Source organism: Pimephales promelas, chromosome 7, assembly GCF_988280905.1.
Source record: "Pimephales promelas chromosome 7, fPimPro1.hap1.1, whole genome shotgun sequence".
Classification (NCBI taxonomy): domain Eukaryota; kingdom Metazoa; phylum Chordata; class Actinopteri; order Cypriniformes; family Leuciscidae; genus Pimephales; species Pimephales promelas.
The window spans coordinates 40140901-40160352 of record NC_142775.1 but is presented as its reverse complement, the minus strand read 5'-3'; the positions used below and the strand labels follow the sequence as shown (position 1 = coordinate 40160352).

General features: G+C 36.6%; 1 protein-coding gene across 1 annotated transcript in view; it reads left to right on the top strand.

The window, feature by feature from the left end:
• The window catches only part of edar (ectodysplasin A receptor), a 50159-nt gene extending 33844 nt beyond the window's left edge, over positions 1 to 16315 (top strand). The window contains exons 6-12 of the mRNA XM_039669990.2: positions 2266 to 2349; positions 2620 to 2745; positions 3416 to 3490; positions 6842 to 6914; positions 10463 to 10652; positions 12387 to 12447; positions 13878 to 16315. Coding sequence (XP_039525924.2) covers positions 2266 to 2349; positions 2620 to 2745; positions 3416 to 3490; positions 6842 to 6914; positions 10463 to 10652; positions 12387 to 12447; positions 13878 to 14221 — 953 coding nt within the window. The 3' untranslated portion in view covers positions 14222 to 16315. The remainder of the gene's footprint in view (positions 1 to 2265; positions 2350 to 2619; positions 2746 to 3415; positions 3491 to 6841; positions 6915 to 10462; positions 10653 to 12386; positions 12448 to 13877) is intronic.
• The last annotated feature ends 3137 nt before the right edge of the window (positions 16316 to 19452 follow it).

Below are 19452 nucleotides of genomic sequence, written 5' to 3'. Positions count from 1 at the left end.
CTTTGACAAATTGTGCCGTTCGTGTGGGAGCTGTTTGCTTTTCAGATCAGCTGGTCATAATTAAATCAATACTTGTGTAGCTGAAAACACTCATCCGGTAGATTTAAACACTTTTAAAGAGACAGATTTGTGTTTGAGGCCATTAAGACTATTAGAGTGCCATATATAATGTTGGATTGTTATACAGTTAATGCCATGCTGCAACAAATTATACTCTATCATCCACTTAAAATGAAGAAAAACTAAGTAATTTTCAACTACAGTTAAGAATGACATCGCATGATGGTAATTCTGCCTGAAATCAGAAACTTTACTGACTGAAATGAAAGCCATACTCTATATTTTTTACTAGGAAGAAAAAAACATTCAAATCTCTTATCGGGAAAAAAAATATGGGCGTCATTTAAATCTCTGACTAGAACAAAACCGAACGACATTTAAATCTCTGACTAGAACGAAACCAAACGACATTTAAATCTCTGACTTGAACAAAACCGAACGACATTTAAATATCTGACTAGAACGAAACCGAACGACATTTAAATCTCTGACTTGAACAAAACCGAACGACATTTAAATCTCTGACTAGAACGAAACCGAACGACATTTAAATCTCTGACTTTAACAAAACCGAACGACATTTAAATCTCTGACTAGAACGAAACCGAACGACATTTAAATCTCTGACTTGAACAAAACCAAACGATATTTAAATCTCTGACTAGAACAAAACCGAACGACATTTAAATCTCTGACTAGAACGAAACCGAACGACATTTAAATCTCTGACTTGAACAAAACCGAACGACATTTAAATCTCTGACTAGAACAAAACCGAACGACATTTAAATCTCTGACTTGAACAAAACCAAACGATATTTAAATCTCTGACTTGAACAAAACCGAACGATATTTAAATCTCTGACTTGAACAAAACCGAACGATATTTAAATGTCTGACTAGAACAAAACCGAACGACATTTAAATCTCTGACTTGAACAAAACTGGGCGATATTTAAATCTCTGACTTGAACAAAACCGGGCGATATTTAAATCTCTGACTTGAACAAAACCGGGCGATATTTAAATCTCTGACTTGAAAAAAACCGGGCGATATTTAAATCTCTGAATTGAACAAAACCGAACGACATTTAAATCTCTGACTTGAACAAAACTGGGCGATATTTAAATCTCTGACTAGAACAAAACCGAACGACATTTAAATCTCTGACTTGAACAAAACTGGGCGATATTTAAATCTCTGACTTGAACAAAACCGAAAAACATTTAAATGTCTGACTTGAACAAAACCGAACGATATTTAAATCTCTGACTAGAACAAAACCGAAAAACATTTAAATGTCTGACTTGAACAAAACCGAAACGATATTTAAATCTCTGACTAGAACAAAACCGAACAACATTTAAATCTCTGACTGGAACAAAACCGAAAAACATTTAAATCTCTGACTTGAACAAAACCGAAAAACATTTAAATCTCTGACTTGAACAAAACCGAACAACATTTAAATCTCTGACTTGAACAAAACCGAACAACATTTAAATCTCTGACTTGAACAAAACCGAACGATATTTAAATCTCTGACTGGAACAAAACCGAAAAACATTTAAATCTCTGACTTGAACAAAACCGAACGATATTTAAATCTCTGACTTGAACAAAACCGGGCGACATTTAAATCTCTGACTTGAACAAAACTGGGCGATATTTAAATGTCTGACTAGAACAAAACCGAAAAACATTAAATCTCTGACTTGAACAAAACCGAACGATATTTAAATCTTTGACTAGAACAAAACCGAAAAACATTTAAATGTCTGACTTGAACAAAACCGAACGATATTTAAATCTCTGTCTAGAACAAAACCGAACAACATTTAAATCTCTGACTTGAACAAAACCGAACAACATTTAAATCTCTGACTTGAACAAAACCGAACGATATTTAAATCTCTGACTTGAACAAAACCAAAAAACATTTAAATCTCTGACTTGAACAAAACCGAACAACATTTAAATCTCTGACTTGAACAAAATCGAACAACATTTAAATCTCTGACTTGAACAAAACCGAACAACATTTAAATCTCTGACTTGAACAAAACCGAACGATATTTAAATCTCTCAACAAAACCGAATGACATTTAAAGCATGTCTTCTTTTACACCTATAGATCAGCCAGTCTCAGGAGCTGACTCTTTATGTGATGTTATTGAACCTGTAACTCTCTTGTTGTTTTAAAGGCATGCGATCCACCCCACCATCATCGGGTCAAGCTCCCAGTGTGCCGTCCAGCAGCACCACTGTATTCCAGCAGCCGGAGAAAGGTAAAGGCATGCTGGGAAATTACTGATCACATGATCTCCGACGACATGGATCGTTCTGTTTTATATAAATGTAGCAGATTTAAAATCCCTGTAACATCCAGCCTAATTGCTTTAAAGGTGCAGTGTGTCATTTTTAGCATTTCTGTCAACAGATCCTCCTAAATATTACACACTGCACCTTTAATAAAGCAGCTGCAACATTCAGTATTAATAATAATATCAGAATAAACAATAATTCAGAACTACATCGAATTATTTACTGTGTTCCAGATCCAACAGGACAAGGTCATCTAGCAACGGCCCTCATCATCGCAATGTCCACCATCTTCATCATGGCCATCGCTATAGTGATGATCATTATGTTCTACATCCTGAAGGCCAAACCCAACGGACAAGGTTAGATCGCTACACACAGTCATGCAGAGGAAATCATTTCATTAACTCAAATAATGTTATTATACTAAATTACTAAAATCTTCTTAATATTAAAAATTCCCCAGTAATATCTACTGATGAATCAAAGTTGCAACAAATATTAATTTAACAACAGAATCTGTGTAATAAAGCCTTAATGTACAAAACTAATCAAACCTGTGCATTTAACAATATTTTACTGTAAAATTGCATGAAATGTCCCATTAGATCTTATACAGTTTTACTTAACTTACCATCAACTAATTATCAGCCTTTTTAATTAAGATCATTATTACAGTGTAAAATTTGGCTTTCACAACATTTGCTTCGCTTCAAAGCAGCTTCGTGGAAATAAACGTTGGGAATCAATGATGCAAACCATCAAATATGACACAAATTCAAATTCTGCAACTCTAAAAAGACAATACTGTCATTATTTAGTAGTGCGTTTCTCTTGAATCCATCGTGTGTGTCTCTCAGCGTTCCTCATGAATGATGTGTGTTGATCCGCAGGGAAGCTCTGACCACAGTTTGAGGCTTTCTGCTCTACATTTACTTGATCATTGCCATATTTCAAACTCTTTCTTATTGCTCCAGTTGTGAAATGAACAACAGTGTGTTGTGAAGCTAACCAAACACGTTTATTTCCCAGCATGCTGCTCTGGACAAATAATAAAGACCGTGGAAGCCCAAACAAACAAGCAAGAGGAGAAGAAAGAGGTTCAAGGTGAGAGAGGGCTTCGTTTGACAGTCCGGGCGACATCTTCAGGTCTTAAAGTGCTAAAATAAAACTTTTCTGCTTGAATGTTGATTATTTTCCTCATATTCTCCATTGTTGCGGCTCCTCTCTTTCCAGTCTGTCAGTAACGCTCTGTTTACTTCCTGTCTCTGTGAAGCCCCTCCTTCTGAAAAGCACACTGTGCTCTGATTGGTCGAGCACGAGTGTGTTTGAGATGTCCCGCCCCTTGCTATAACCCCCAGTTTCAACCATAGATTGTAAAAAAATATGGATGTAGTGTCCGTGACGTCAGCCGTTGGTTTCTGAAGAGCATTTTTGAAGCCTAAAGTGGGCGGAGCCGGCCGTCGCCATCTTGGCAGCGCGTCACTCGAAAATGAGCAAAAAGGCCAATTAGCTGAGGTGACGCAAACAGACAGCAGGCAAACGTCTAGTAGTGACATCAGCGGCAATCCACCTGTCACTCAAGTGGCCACACCCCTAATTATGCAGAACTTTAAGGCTTAATACAATTTAAACGGATGAGTTAGAAAAAAATCCACCCCCCTCACAGTCGTCATGAAGGGCAACATTAGCGATATAGCTAATACCAGACTGTAAACACATTTGTTTCTGCTGTAAAGTTGGGTGTTTTAACATGCAGGTCTATGGGATTGCCGGCCTCTAGTGGCCAGTCGTTGAACTGCAGTTTAAGTCACTTCCGTGTTGGATTCAAGAGAGAGATTCATTTGGTTTCAACACACTACTTACTAACTCAACCAGGCCCCGCCCCTTTATTCTGAGCATGAATTATTATAATGAGGAATATTGTGTTGATATTGATATTATTGTGAGAATATTGAAACTCAAGACTACTATGGAGGCGTTTCAGGAGTTCAGAAACACTGATACTCATAGAGAAGAACTCCCGCTGACTTTTTCATGCTCAAACTGCAACAACACACACTAAAAACATGCTCATCATAGAGGGATAATCACGAATGTAGCGTTCTCGCCGACGGCTACACGTCTATACATTCATCCTGGAGAAAAAAACCTCAAAATTACATGTCAGAAATGTCAGTTTCACTCACTGTCACTGCACTCGTTTAGTGATCAATCAGTCGCTCGAATCAGTCCACACTTCAATTATGAAAACTGCACAGAGAAACAATTTTTTTCCAGCTGATGAACGATAAAATAAGACTAATATTGTTATTGTTATAGTTATTGTTCTCTGTGTAAATGAGTTGAAATACATAGCACACTTTATTATTATTTATAATTTTTTTAATTAATATTAATGGCGAAACCTACGGAGGCGTATTGCATTCACTTGAAGAAAAAAAAATCTACTCTGTTTTTCTGAATTAACAAGTTAATTTTTCATGAGAAAAAAAGTTTTTGCTCTGTTTTTCTGAATTAATGAGTTAATTTTTCATGAGAAAAAAGTTTTTGCTCTGTTTTTCTGAATTAATGAGTTAGTTTTTCATGAGAAAATTTATTTTTGCTGTTTTCGTTAACTCGTTAATTCAGAAAAACAGAGCAAAAAAAAAAATTCCATTAAAAATTAATTCATTAATTCAGAAAAACAGAGCAAAAAAATTTTTCTCATGAAAAATTAACTCGTTAATTCAGAAAAACAGAGCAAATTTTTTTTTTCTCATGAAAAATTAACTCATTAATTCAGAAAAACAGAGCAAAAAAAATTTTTCTCATGAAAAATTAACTTGTTAATTCATAAAAACAGAGCACATTTTTTTTCTCATGAAAAATTAACTCATTAATTCAGAAAAACAGAGCAATTTTTTTTCTCATGAAAAATTAACTCGTTAATTCAGAAAAACAGAGTAGATTTTTTTTTTCTTCAAGTGAATGCAATACGCCACCGTATTAATTCAGAAAAACAGACCAAAAACTTTTTTTTCTCATGAAAAATTAACTCGTTAATTCAGAAAAACAGAGCAAAAAAAAAAAAATCCATGAAAAATTAACTCATTCATTCAGAAAAACAGAGCGATTTTTTTTCTCATGAAAAATTAACTCGTTAATTTAGAAAAACAGAGTAGATTTTTTTTCTTCAAGTGAATGCAATACGCCTCCGTACCGTAAAAACCAGTGTGAATAAAGAAATAAAGTAATTTTAAGACAAAAAAATGCATTCTTAAATCCATCGGTGTAACATTTCTCTGAATAAAAACTTGTCTTTTTGCATTAACAGCAGTGCCGTCCAGTTAAAATATGTTCATTGGAGTTGTATGCATGAATTATGCATTCTTTTATGCATAAAAATATAAGCTGTTTACGCACCAACACATTAAAGTCTGAGTGAACTAAAGCTAATAAATGTTGTGTTCTCCTCTGTGAAGTGGACGTCCGCATTACAGCTGCGAGTACATGAGCCGATCGCACATGCATTCTGTTATTATTATTATTATAAGTGGCTTAGCCGAGAATATCCGGTGGGATTAGCGTGGGGATTAACGCCTGTACAGGAGGTGTTCGCTCATCCCGTCTGAAACCGGATTAATATTGTGACTTTAACATTCCTTCTGAATCTGCTATTCTTTTGCTTTACTCTTTAACTTTCAGCGCTGTTTCTGGTGAATTTGTCCTTTTTAAATGTTGATATTCATTAGGGCTGCATGATTAATCAAAATAAAACCAGACTCATGATATTGCTTGATACAACTATTAAATTACTACAGCTGCAATTTAATAAATATATGCACAGTGTTTTTCAGAATAAAGCACCGTGTTCATTTACCGGTACACGCTCATGATCCAATGACGTGTTCGATATATTATATATTCTTTTTTTTTATTTTACAGTGAAATATTGCAATAGTAATATCATTTATATATTTTTTAATAATGATGATAATAATATTCATGATTATTATTATTATTATTATCAACATCATTATTATTTTTAAAAATGATTGTTAATATTATGAACATTATTTTTATTGTATTATTATGAACATTATGAATATTATTATTAACAGTATTATTAAGATTATTATTAACATTATTATTATTATTATAAGTAACATTATTATTATTGTTGTTATTTTATAACCAAATTGATATACATTTTATCACAACATTTTGGCCAAATTGAGCAGCTCGACAAACAGGTTGTTTTTTAATTGCACAAAATTCTAAATTTATCAGAAAAAAAAAAATCACAATTACATTTTTTCCCAAATCATGCAGCTCTATTTTCCACCATGATATTTCATCCTTTCACATTAACATTGGTAATATAGTTCTCATGCTAATATTTTGGCCCTTTTCATGTTCTTGATCTGATCTGAGATGATTGAGAACGTCGCTGATCTTTAATCACTGTCTTTCCAGAAAACGTTGTGATCTTTGCAGAGAAGGATGAATTTGATAAGCTCAAGCCTTCGTCTCCAAAACCAGTGAAGAGGTGAGTCTGTATACACTTGCTGACTTTTAATTTATTTAACTTTCATTTATGAATAAAAATATTGATTTTGGATAATAAAATACCTAAAAAGTACACAGTCCCTTTAAAATAAATAAATAAATAAATAAGTAATAACATTGTATCTCCCTTTTTCGTTTATTATTATATATATATATTTTTTTATTATTATTTTTTTTTCTCCTTTCTTTTGTTGTTGTCGTTCTGTAGTTGTTGCTGCTGTCTTCTTTATGTTGTGTCTTATGTCAGTTATTGTATTTGAAAAAAGCAAAATAAAATTTTCAACAAAATAAAAATAAATAAATAAATAAAATAAAAGCTATATTTTTATTTGGCCATCTTTGAAGCCCTCCTTCTGGAAAAGCCTATAGGCGTATAATAACTGACTGCTGAAAGAATGTAACTCTGACTACAACAACAAACTGTCCTATTGATATAAGCCTACTTTTGCAGTTTACAGTTAATATATGAATGCTTCATCAAATGCATCATTTGGTAAAACTTATTCGGACTTATTCGGCCAAACACTGAAAGTGCTTTTTTTGCTGTTTTCGGCCGAATAATTTCAGTAACCAAACATCCGGTGCATCCCTAATTTCGACCACTAGTTGTCATCTTACAGACTGCCCCTTTAAAGGAGTAGTTCACTTAAAAAAAAAAAATAACTTTTGCTGATAATTTACTCACCCCCATGTCAGCCAAGATGTCCATGTCTTTCTTTCTTCAGTCGAAAAGAAATTAAGGTTTTTGATGAAAACATTCCAGGATTTTCTCCATATAATGGACTTCAATGGGGTCCAAATGGTTCAAGGTCCTAATGAGAGTTTGAGTCCAGCTTCAAAGGGCTTTAAACGATTCCAGACGATGAATAAGGGTCTTATCAAGTGAAACGGGCGGTCATTACAAAAATAAATACAAAAGTGTAAGTTTTATAAGCTCAAATGGTCGCCTTGCTCTGTTCTGTGATGTGCGTTCGTGACTCTCCTGTTCGAACTCGTTCATCAAAATGAACGAATCTTTTTTCGAGTCATTTCGTTCGCTGAATTAACCAAATGACTCGAAAAAAGATTCAAAGTCACAAACACGCATCAGCAAATTATTCTTTTTTTCTAAATAATTATTTATTTTTATAATGACCGATCGTTTCGCTCGATAAGACCCTTATTCGTCGTCTGGAATCGTTTAAAGCCCTTTGAACAGTTTGCACTGAAACTCTGATTCGGACCTTGAACCGTTTGGACCCCATTGAAGTCCATTAAATGGAGAAAAATCCTGGAATGTTTTCATCAAAAACCTTAATTTCTTTTCAACTGAAGAAAGAAAGACATGGACATCTTGGATGACATGGGGGTGAGGAAATTATCAGCAAAAGTGTTTTGAAAAGTGAACTACACCTTTAAAGGCCTCGGATCGCACACAATGTGCCAGTCTCTCCGCCACCGCAAGACGTGTTTGAGCAGCGAGGCGGACTGGAAACATTATGTGTCTCACACACGGATGAGGGCGATGAACACAGATCCAGCCTGAGGAGATCTTCATCTTTATCTCAGACAAACACAATCAAGCGTGTGATAATTACGCGGCGGCGCAGCCAAACACCGCCAGGTGGAAATACTTCTGCTTCAAAAACATAAGATGACACCTTTACGCCTCAAACCTTTTCAGAGGCGCAGCAGAAGCTTGAAAACTCCAATATATCGCAATACAAACGTGGATAGTTCACCCTAATAAAAATAACTGTGAGAAAAATGTAAGTTTTCAGAGTACTATAAGTAATGTTTAATATGATGTATAATAATGCAATGTGTCATGATAATGCCAAATGTCTGATGTTACCAGTAATAAGTGGCTTACATTATTTTAAATACAGTTCAAGCATAATAATTGTGTGTTTTCAGCTTCAGATTCATGAATATTGTTATTCTGGTGTCTCTATTGTCTGTGCTTTGGGTCCAAGACTATTCATGTCATATCAAAGTTAGCATTTTAAATGTTTTGTTAACATTATATTAATACGGCGTCGTGAGGGTCTCGTGAACTAAACGCTAGTTAAATGAGACCTGCATTACTAGATGATCTAATATATGAGTGTTATAGACGTGAGCCAAACCAGCGAGTGTATCGAGTGTCTGAAAACAATGACGTTCTGTGCGCGTCTCTGAGCCGTCTTTGTGTTCGGAGGCTCTTCCGGGGATCTGGAAACAACAGGCTAGTCAGAGCAGATACACCACAAGAAGAAGAGGATCAGGCTCTTCATCAGTCTTACTCAGAGGAATGACATCACAATAATGTAAATAATCATTCATTAACCAACATCAACTTATTCTGAAGTGTTACCATTAGATGATGCATTAGTTAATATTAACATTACAAATAAATCAGTCCCTCCAGAAAAACGCGATTATGCGATCGCTGAATTCAATGCAAAATCAGCCAAAGTCCGCATATTTATGCGGGGGCCGCATTTTTTTCAAATACGTCGCACTTTCGCTGCATAAATTGCAGATTTCCGTGCTAAATATGCGGGGTTTGCATAATTTCATATCCTCGCATTTTCGTTGCAAAAAAAGTCACATGTATCTTAGCAGAAAGTTGAAAAATGTTGCGTTTGCTTCACACAAGAGCAGCCATTTCCCCCTGTTTCCATGGGAACGTTATGAAGTGACGCAATTACGCGACGCCAGACAGACTCACGGAGGCGATTGACATCTCACAAATCGAACTCGTATAACTGTCTGTCACACGTTCTACTGTCACATCGTTACTTAATAAACAACATAAGATAAAAGAAGTATTATCAATCAGAAATTACACGCACACATAATAACACTGCAGAGAGTTCAACAGGGAGCGCGCAGGTCTTAAAGGGGCCACACCTTATTTACACTCGTTACAGTCTGAAATAAAACAAGATGAGAAATTAAATATTCCCAGCACTTTCTATGATGCTTGCTTATCAAAGGAAGTAATAAGAAATGACTCTTACACTAGCCTAGTGAGAACAGGATGTTGGGGGAATAACTTTTTTCTCTTTTTCATCAAACCACAATTTTTGCAAGTTTCCTCAATTTTTGCAAATTCCTGCAATTTCATCGCATAAAATTGCATAAATATCCCGCATATTCCATCGCATTTTTAAAGAAAATGGGCCGCGTAATCAATCAATTTTTGCCCGCAACAATCACAAAAAAACTCAGCGTTTTTCTGGAAGGACTGATAAATAAATAATAATAGCAGATGTAATTAGTAAATGAGTCATTCTATAATTTAGGGTACGTTTCACATCAGCAAAAAACGAGGCTGTGATTGGATAACTGGAGTAACCAGCGGACCAATGGCATCGCAGCGTCTCGAATTTTGGTTTGGTGTTTCTGAAACGCTGGAGTCAGAAATTCAGAATGATTTGCTTTAATTCCCTCCAAAAGCGTCTCACACACACACACACACACCAGCACCCGAACGCAAGAGAACATGACAGGTTTAGTGTGTGTGTGTGGTCGTCTGAAACACTGTCGCTTGTTCTGTTGCAGTGAGAACGACGCGTCGTCTGAGAACGAGCAGCTCTTGAGTCGCAGCATCGACAGCGACGAGGAACAAGCGCAGGACAAGCAGGGCGCCGCGGACCTGTGCCTTCTGTCTCTGGTGCATCTCACACGCGACAAAACCTGCTCCACACACACCATCAACAACAACAACAACAACTGCAGCAGAGCCACCGGGGTCAGTGCACACACACAGGAATATTCAGTGCATGAAGTCAAGATACATATATTGGAGAAGTAAAATTACTTCAGATAACTCTATTATACTTTAGGTAATATCTGAATTCATGACAAAGTTTTGAAATTCAAAGACGAAGATGACATGCTAAGTCAAATCTGACAGAAAACATAATTATGACATGCTAAGTTGAAATTGACATGAAATGTCAAAATGGACAAATCGTAATTATGATTTACTAAGCTGTAATTATGACCAAGTCAGTTATGAGAGAAGAGTTGGAACTTACATGAAGTCTAAAATTAATGCAATTAAAAGTTTAATTTTTTTTTTAAAGAAATTACGGCAGTCGAAATTGAGGGTAAAAAAGTCAAAATTGGGAAATAAATTCATTGAAAAAAATCGAAATTGACATTCAAAGATTATATTGACATACTAAGTCAACACTGACAGTCTGAATTATGATGCACAAATTCATAATTATGACACACACTTGAAATTGACATCAGTCATAATCATGACATACTAAAGTGGATTATGGGGTTAGAGTCGAAATTTAGATAAAAGGTAAAACTTGACAAGTTGAAATGACAATTTAAATTATGACATTCAAAATCAAAGTATGAGAGAAGAGTCTAAAAATTAAATGAAAAGTCTAAATTAATATATAAAAAGTCATAATTTACATACTTAATCATTATTATGACACACTAAATTCAACTTATGAAAGTCAAAATGGACAAAAAGTCAATTATGAGAGATGAGTCAAAACTAAGATGAAGTGTAAATTATGATCAAATGTCCTAATTGACATTAAAGGGATACTCTATGTAGCTATGGAAGTCAATGGGACCAGAAACTGTCTGGTTACTGATATTCTTCTAAATATCGGAAAATCGGCTGAATGGATTCGAAAACGGTAAAACCCGACTGTTTAACTCTGGGGGTGTGGTAAAATGAGCCTATTTCCAAAAAAGGGGAGTATCCCTTTAAGTTGAAATTATGACAGTTAGTCAAAATTGGTATACTAAGTCAAAACTGAGTCAAAATTGTGATTTTGACATAATTTTTTGCAAAAATTGACATTCAAGTTGAAATTACGACTTTCAGTTTTTTTCTGGATTTCATAATTTTATCTCATAATTTTGATTCAACATGGGTCTCGACTAACACATCATTTTAACTTTCGTCAGTTTATTATGTTGTCATAATTTCGTTATTAGGGTTGGGTATCGATTTTCGTTTTTCCCGGAATCGTTCAAAAGTTAAAATTTCAAATCCTAGTTTCGATATTCACAGTCCGCCGAGCGGAAGAAGAAACCGCTGAACAACACCAACGAAGAAGCGTCTACCGGAAGTGTTGGCATAACACGAGTAGCTTACTTACGTCGGCGGTCTTCACTTTTCTAAAAATAACGAAATCTCAGCAAAATGCAAAATTTGTGACAGAAGGAGTATTTCCTTCAGAAAGGCCGTTGGTTAGCAAGGTTAGCTAAACTTTTTTGACCCTGCCTCTTAAAAGAATCGGAATCGAGAATCGTTAGGAACCGGAATCGAAACAAGGAATCGGAATCAGAATCGTTCAAATTCAAAAGATACCCAACCCTATTCGTTATGGATGTTAAGAGAATGAATGTTTGAGAAGTATGAAGTATATGCTGAGCTCTACGTGTGTGTGTGTGTGTGTGTGTGTGTGGAGGACTTCCCCTGATCAAACATTCCCTGTTTCCGCAGATTCACAGCAGAAGGAAAAAGATCTTGGACTTGTACACTAAAGCCTGCAGTGTTGCGGACGGTGAGTGTGTGACACTACTGCGCTGCAAACACACTCACACACTCACTACACACTTCATCTGCAGCTCGGAGGCCGATTTGTGTTCATCCACCGGGACAAATACAGTTTACACCACTCTATATTAAACAATACACTAAATCATGAAGATTCATATTTAAAGGGTTAGTTCACCCAAAAATGAAAATTCTGTCAGTATTTACTCACCCTCATGTTGTTCCAACCCCGTAAGACCTTCGTTCATCTTCGCAACACAAATTAAGATATTTAAGATATTAAGATCGCTCCTGCATACAGTCCATAGGCTTCTTGAGGGAATGGCTCTTGCTGGCCTCGAAAAGTCATTAAAGACATCGTTAAAATAGTCCAAGTGACTACAGGGGCTCAATCTTAAGTTTATCAAACGACGAGAACACTTTTTGTGCGCAAAAACAACAAAAATAACGACTTTATTTCAACTATTCACTTCCTTCTCCATGGGCCTGTAGTCAGTTAACGTAGTGTGATTGCGTAAAGATACGTCACACGTAGGCTCACTATTGGCCGACGCTGGTCATGTGTGTGATGCGTGTGACGTACAATAACAGAAGCTTACGCTATTAAACTAGTAACCTGACTCGCACAGAGGGAGAAATAAACGAATAGTTGAAATAAAGTCCTTATTTTTGTTGTTTTTTGAGCACAAAAAGTGTTCTCGTCGTTTGATAAAGTTAAGATTGAGCCCCTGTAGTCACTTGGACTATTTTTACCATAGATATCTATATAAAGGCTAGATATGTCGTCCACATTGCTGGCCAATGGAGGTTGACGTCTGCACCTGGCGGCCATCTTGTCACAGGCAGCTCGCTCACTCGTAACATTGTGTTAATGGTACACGTACTATTTAAATGACCATAACTTGCTCAATTTTCTACCGATTTTCAAACGGTTTGTTTTGTTGTAAACGTCAGAGATGTAGTTATGACACTGCATACTTATGAATAATAAATGTATAAATAAATAATCATCCAGATAATTATAGCCACGTTGATAACGTTTGTAAGAAACCAAACCGTTTGTAAATCCGTCAAGATTTCAATGAGATAAGAGTATTTGTGTTCGTGCTGACCACTCATCTTACATCAGCTTGTCTGTGACAAGATGGCCGCCGGTGATGACGATGGAAACTCCGCCGTAACACATCTAGCCTTTATGATTTTAACGATGTCTTTAATGACTTTGAGGCCATCAATTGTCATTCCCTCAAGAAGCCTATGGACTAGTATGCAGGAGCGATCTTAATATCTTAAATATCTTAATTTGTGTTGCGAAGATGAACGAAGGTCTTACGGGGTTGGAACAACATGAGGGTGAGTAAATACTGACAGAATTTTCATTTTTGGGTGAACTAACCCTTTAAGTGTTTTACTCTGATGATGGTGTTGATCTTGCAGGTCTGAGCCCGACGGAGCTGCCGTTCGACTGTCTGGAGCGCACCAGCCGGATGCTGAGCTCCACCTACAGCGCAGATAAAGCGGTGGTGAAGACGTGGCGGCACCTGGCGGAGAGCTTCGGGCTGAAGCGGGACGAGATCGGGGGCATGAGCGACGGCATGCAGCTCTTCGACCGCGTCAGCACCGCGGGTTACAGCATCCCGGACCTGCTGACCCGCCTCGTGCAGATCCAGCGGCTGGACGCCGTCGAGTCCCTGTGCTCAGACATCCTCGCGGGCCCGGAGAACAGCGGCCCTGCATCAGGACACCATCACACGCTGACGTCCCGCTGCGCTAGTGTCTGACGCACACACATAAAGACAACATCCTCAGGGCCCGGAGGACAGCGGCGGACACATTCACACCCTGAATCCCGTCGCACCAGCGTTTGACACACACACAAAGTGACTAACAAATGAGGACAGTACTCTGTTACAATACAAGTGATGTAACAAGTCTCAGTTCGTCTAGCACAGTAGCAAGGTTATTTTTTTCTTCCTTTTTTAAATCAGAAAAAAAATAATAATAATTGAATAGTATAGAATAGAAAAAGTAAGTTCTAGTATTAATTGGTCATGTGCTGACGAAAAAGATTTTGGAAATGGCTATAAAGACTCGAAATGAGATGAATCCAAATACATGAAGAATCAGATCTGGACCACACCTGAACCGGTCAGTGTGTTTCTGACTGAAGTGGACGTTCAGTAACACAACAAAACACTCTTCTACGGTCCCGACATCTCACTTTTACTGCAAGAACAGTCTGGAGAGAGTGTGTTCGAGGTCTGGATCTGTTGTAATGTGTGTTTTAAGGCAAGACACTACAGGTGAAGAGGGTAAAACACGTTAACTAATAGATCCAGCCATACAGATTTAAATGAAAAGTGTAAATTATGATATAAAAGTCATAATTTACATACTAAGTTCAAATTATGAAAGTCAAAATGGACAAAAAGTCAATTATGAGTTATCAGAAAATTAAGAAAACTGTTGTGTAGTACAAGTTTTCTTCTCTGAAATGTTATGTTTAAAACACGCGCCTCAAACATCATCATCATCAGGAAACTGTTTATTGTGCAAAAGCAACACATTTTTTATTATTATTACTTTATATTTATTCATAACATTTTAAGTAAACCAAATTTAAATATGCAAATGAGGCATTGTCTAATTAAAAATGCTCTAATTTGCGTTGAAATATTACAGTTAAAGGTTTTTAAAGACGGGATTCTGGATTTCTCTTTTCATCAGAAATCAGATAACACTGTCAACAGAAGAAAATACATTTTATTATGTTTGTAGGAGTAAAATATTGTATAAATCAGCCGACTGATATATGAACAAACCTTCAGAATATAGATTTGTAACATCGAGTGGAGATTTCTCACCGCATTTAAAGATGCGGACTGAAACGTAGACCTATAGACGCACATAGATAAAGTGCAATAAAATAAACATAAAATGTGTATTTTGGATGTTTTCTTTCCTCAAGACTTGAGCAGTGCATGTAAAAGCAATGGTTTAGCCTGTAGTGTCTTGCATTAATGTCACAGACCTGAAGAAAGCTGTTTAACACACACGTCACATGTCGTTGCGTTGTGTGTGTGTGTGTGTGTTTCTGACCCACATCTAAACTCACTATCTGCTTCAGTCTCAATCACAATATGGACTCAATGAACTGCATGTCAGACTGACACAAACATAAATCTGTGGAACAGTGTGTGTATGAGAGAGTGTGTGTGTGTGTGTGTGTGTTGGGGCTAACCGCTGCTGCTGGGACTAATTGTCTGGAATTGGAGGTTTATGACTCAAAGTGCCTGTGATTTCCAGCACCTCATTAACTAATAATCCAAACAGAAAAGCCATAAAGTGTCGATGGGAAGCCGAGGCGGCTGTGTAAAAGTTTAACTGCATGCGAAAGGTAGAAACCAGGGGAAAAGTCTCCGGTGAGCCGCGGGTGACCCTGTTTTAATGATCTGCCACTCTGTAACAATGTTTAATTACTTTGTGCCATTATATGCCTGCTTAACGTGTTCCACACAGCTCATGATTTTCACTTAATCACTCGGAAAGGTAGAATTAGACATTTTGTTGGAAATTCAACTGTTGTTTGGATGTCAGAGATGGAGCAGGTCTCCAGTTTCCCAAAGAATCACCATAGTCAGTCGTTGCATCATGTTTGTTGTTTTCCCTTCCTCATGACCCACACTTATATATCTGTATAGAGTATCAATGTTTTATTTTATGTTAAACCTCGTAAAGGCCACGTCAACCTCATCAACACGTTTATGGCAGAGCACCTGGATCAATGCAACTAATACAACCATTCAAGTGTATATATAACTTATTATTGTACATATGCACCGTGTATAGGAGTATCAATCAAGAAATAAAATGTAAAAAATTATATCATAATAATGTTTCCCCTTGTCGTTCTGTTATAACTTTCAGAAGCTCAAACTCAGATTGAAAACTTCCTTAAAATAGCCTACTGAAGGTGTTTAATGTTGTTGTTGTAGTAGTTTGAGATATACAGTAATGTCCAAAAGTTTAATGACCATACACAAGTTAAACCAACATAACTTCATATTTATAAACATTTTAAATATGAGGGAAGGACAAAACGCTTAAAGGGTTAACGTTAGTTCACCCAAAAATGAAAATGATGTCACTAATGACGCTAAGCTCCGTTCATACATTTTGGTCCAAAAATAACAAAAACTATGACTTTATTCAACCTTGTATTGTCTTCCGGTTCTGTTATAGAAATTACAGAAAATTATAGAAATATTCAGAAACGAATAACGTTTCTGTCGTGTTATTCGTTGATATTACTGCGCTACAGCGGGTGTGCTATTATCGAGCGGAAGTTTATCCGCAGTTGTGATGTATCTGAAAAAATAGTTCCACAATAGCAAAGAAAAAAAACAGATTGAAATGATACCTTGCGCCGATATATTTGTTTTTAATCATCAACGAACACCACTAACCACTCGGCGAGTTACACAGTTTTGAAAACGAACGTTAAGGGTTGTATTAAGGACATGTTTGTGCATGCCGATCAACAGACACTCTGAAACGGTCGCGAATCAAAGAGTCTAAAAGAGTCGAGACAGGACCCATCGTCAAAATGTCTGTGTCCCACCACTCGAATTCATCCAAAACAAACTAGAAACTAGACTCAAAGTGCTAAATACCGGAATTATCCTTTAAACGACGTGGCGTAGGACGCGAGAATGAAAACTGCGTCGAGCTGAAACTAGCAAAAAACACTCGCGTCGCGGCTGGCGCCGACCCTGAAGCTCGCAGTACTATAGTTCTTGGACTTTGCTGAGGAGTGAATCATTCAGGCCCGACTCCTTCATTCTGATGGTTTTCGGGGGTACACACACACAGACCACATGTTTCAGCACTCTGAGAAGGTGATCCATCAATGAGGGACGTTAACTCACACACACAACGCAAATCATCACAGCTTTATGGGATCTGTCAGTAATGCATTCATGAGGCTGAAATATTCTGACTGGACTTTTCAAGATCTCAGAATAATGACTGGAGCTAAAAACGGTTCTCTCGAGGAAATCAGAACCAGCCCTGATGATGAACACCAGCTCAAGAGCCCCACGTCGACAATCTGTTGCTCTCGTCTTTACATAGACTGTAAAAAAGATGGCGCCCCTTCACTCTTTTCAATCAGAGAGAACTGAAGCCGCCAGTGTCCCGATATGGCGCTGACATCTTGAAACTTCCCCGCCGAAAAAAGCTAAAATATGCAGTGTGGGAATACTTTAGTTTATTCAACCATTATTTAATAAAAAAAAAAATTTTTTTTTTTAAATTTAGTAAACCTCTGTTGTGCAGATCTGCCGACACAACCAAAAGCTGTTACATTTCATTTGAATGCATTTTCAATAATATATTTGTATTAAATCATAGAATACAGAAAAAATATATCAGACAACCCAGAATTTCTGAGGAAATAAAATTAATTTCATAAAACTCTATTATCTCTATCATAAAAATACGTTTTATGAGTTCAATTGATTAAACATGTTTGTTCAAATGGGAGATTTAATTTTTCTTTCTTATTTTCAAAAGGTATACTTTTTTTTCATTAAAAACTTTTTTTAATAAACCATGTGTTCAACCAAAAAAAAAACTGTTTTCATTCATTTTAGGGTCATTGTAGCTTATGATTATATTATAATAATAATAAATAATGTTTTTTTAATACAATATACCGTGAAACCGTGATATTTTCTGAGACTTTTATCATACAGTGAAAATCTCATACCGTTACAACCCTACCGCGAAATCAAGGCCGTGCCCTCATTATCGCTGAATCAAACGCCCCACAATTTTCTTGTCCTGTCTCACCACAAATGTGCTATTTTAAAAAGCAAGATTTGAAGAAGACACGCCACTGCCTTCATCTACTGAGTCCACCCAGCCCAGTTCTTCAGACTCATTACCCCAGGAGAAGGTGCTAGCGGCGGCCGCTTCTCTCCCGGTCAGCCTGACGCGGGTTTACCCGCCGATCTAACTGCGATATTATTATTTTAGCTTACTTTATTTTCGGGTGAGCTGTCCTTGCACTGCTGACTAGCCTGAATAAAATAGACAAGTTATTGTCTACTGGTTTGTCCAGCCTTTATTGAGCTCTGTTGGTTGAACATGATGATTTGCCGAACTGTTTTTTGCAGTTTGTCAATTAATGTTTCTACTCTCTAAGGTTAATTATTATTAAAGTATTTTTTTTTTCTATGAAAAACTATAGGCTCACTCACATTTTCACTGGCCCACCCAAAATACAATTTCTGCCTACGCCACCTGAGTTACGCTAAAAACGCTGTGTTCTGCTGCCTGGCCACTAGATGGCGATGAAACACTGCAGATTGAACACGTAATACGCAAGTGCATGACGTCATCGTTTTCATAGATTCAATAGATTCATGTTTTTGTTCTTTACGTGCAGAAGTTTTCAAAAAACGTGCACTTTGAAACCCATTTTCAAAAGTTTGTGTTTCAGTCGCCCAAAACGCCGTCGTTATGTAAATAAACGGCCAAAACGCATACGTTTTTTGTTGAAAATGGTGTCATGTTAACAGCCAGGTCTTAAAGTTGAGTGTTCACATCGACCTGCAGCATGTCAAGTCACGGTTATTTTTATTAGCGCTCAACAACATTATTACTTCACATTAATATAATAGGAAAATAACTTTGTTAATGATGTAAAACTCATCATTTAAAGTACAACGAGCTCCGAAAAAAACAATGGTTTCATTATTCTGCTCAATTCAGTTCAATAACAGTCTCAAAGTTGATCATCTTCAGCTATAAATCAACTCTACAGAAGACAAAACTACATCACACATCACAGCTGTGTAGACCAACATTACAATAATGATAAGACATTGCTTCGTTTGTATATTTGGAAAAAGGCTTGATGATTAAATGTAATTCAGTGTAGCGTGTTCTCAGGACACACATGTTCACACACTGCACATGTTACTGATCACACAGACACACCACAGCA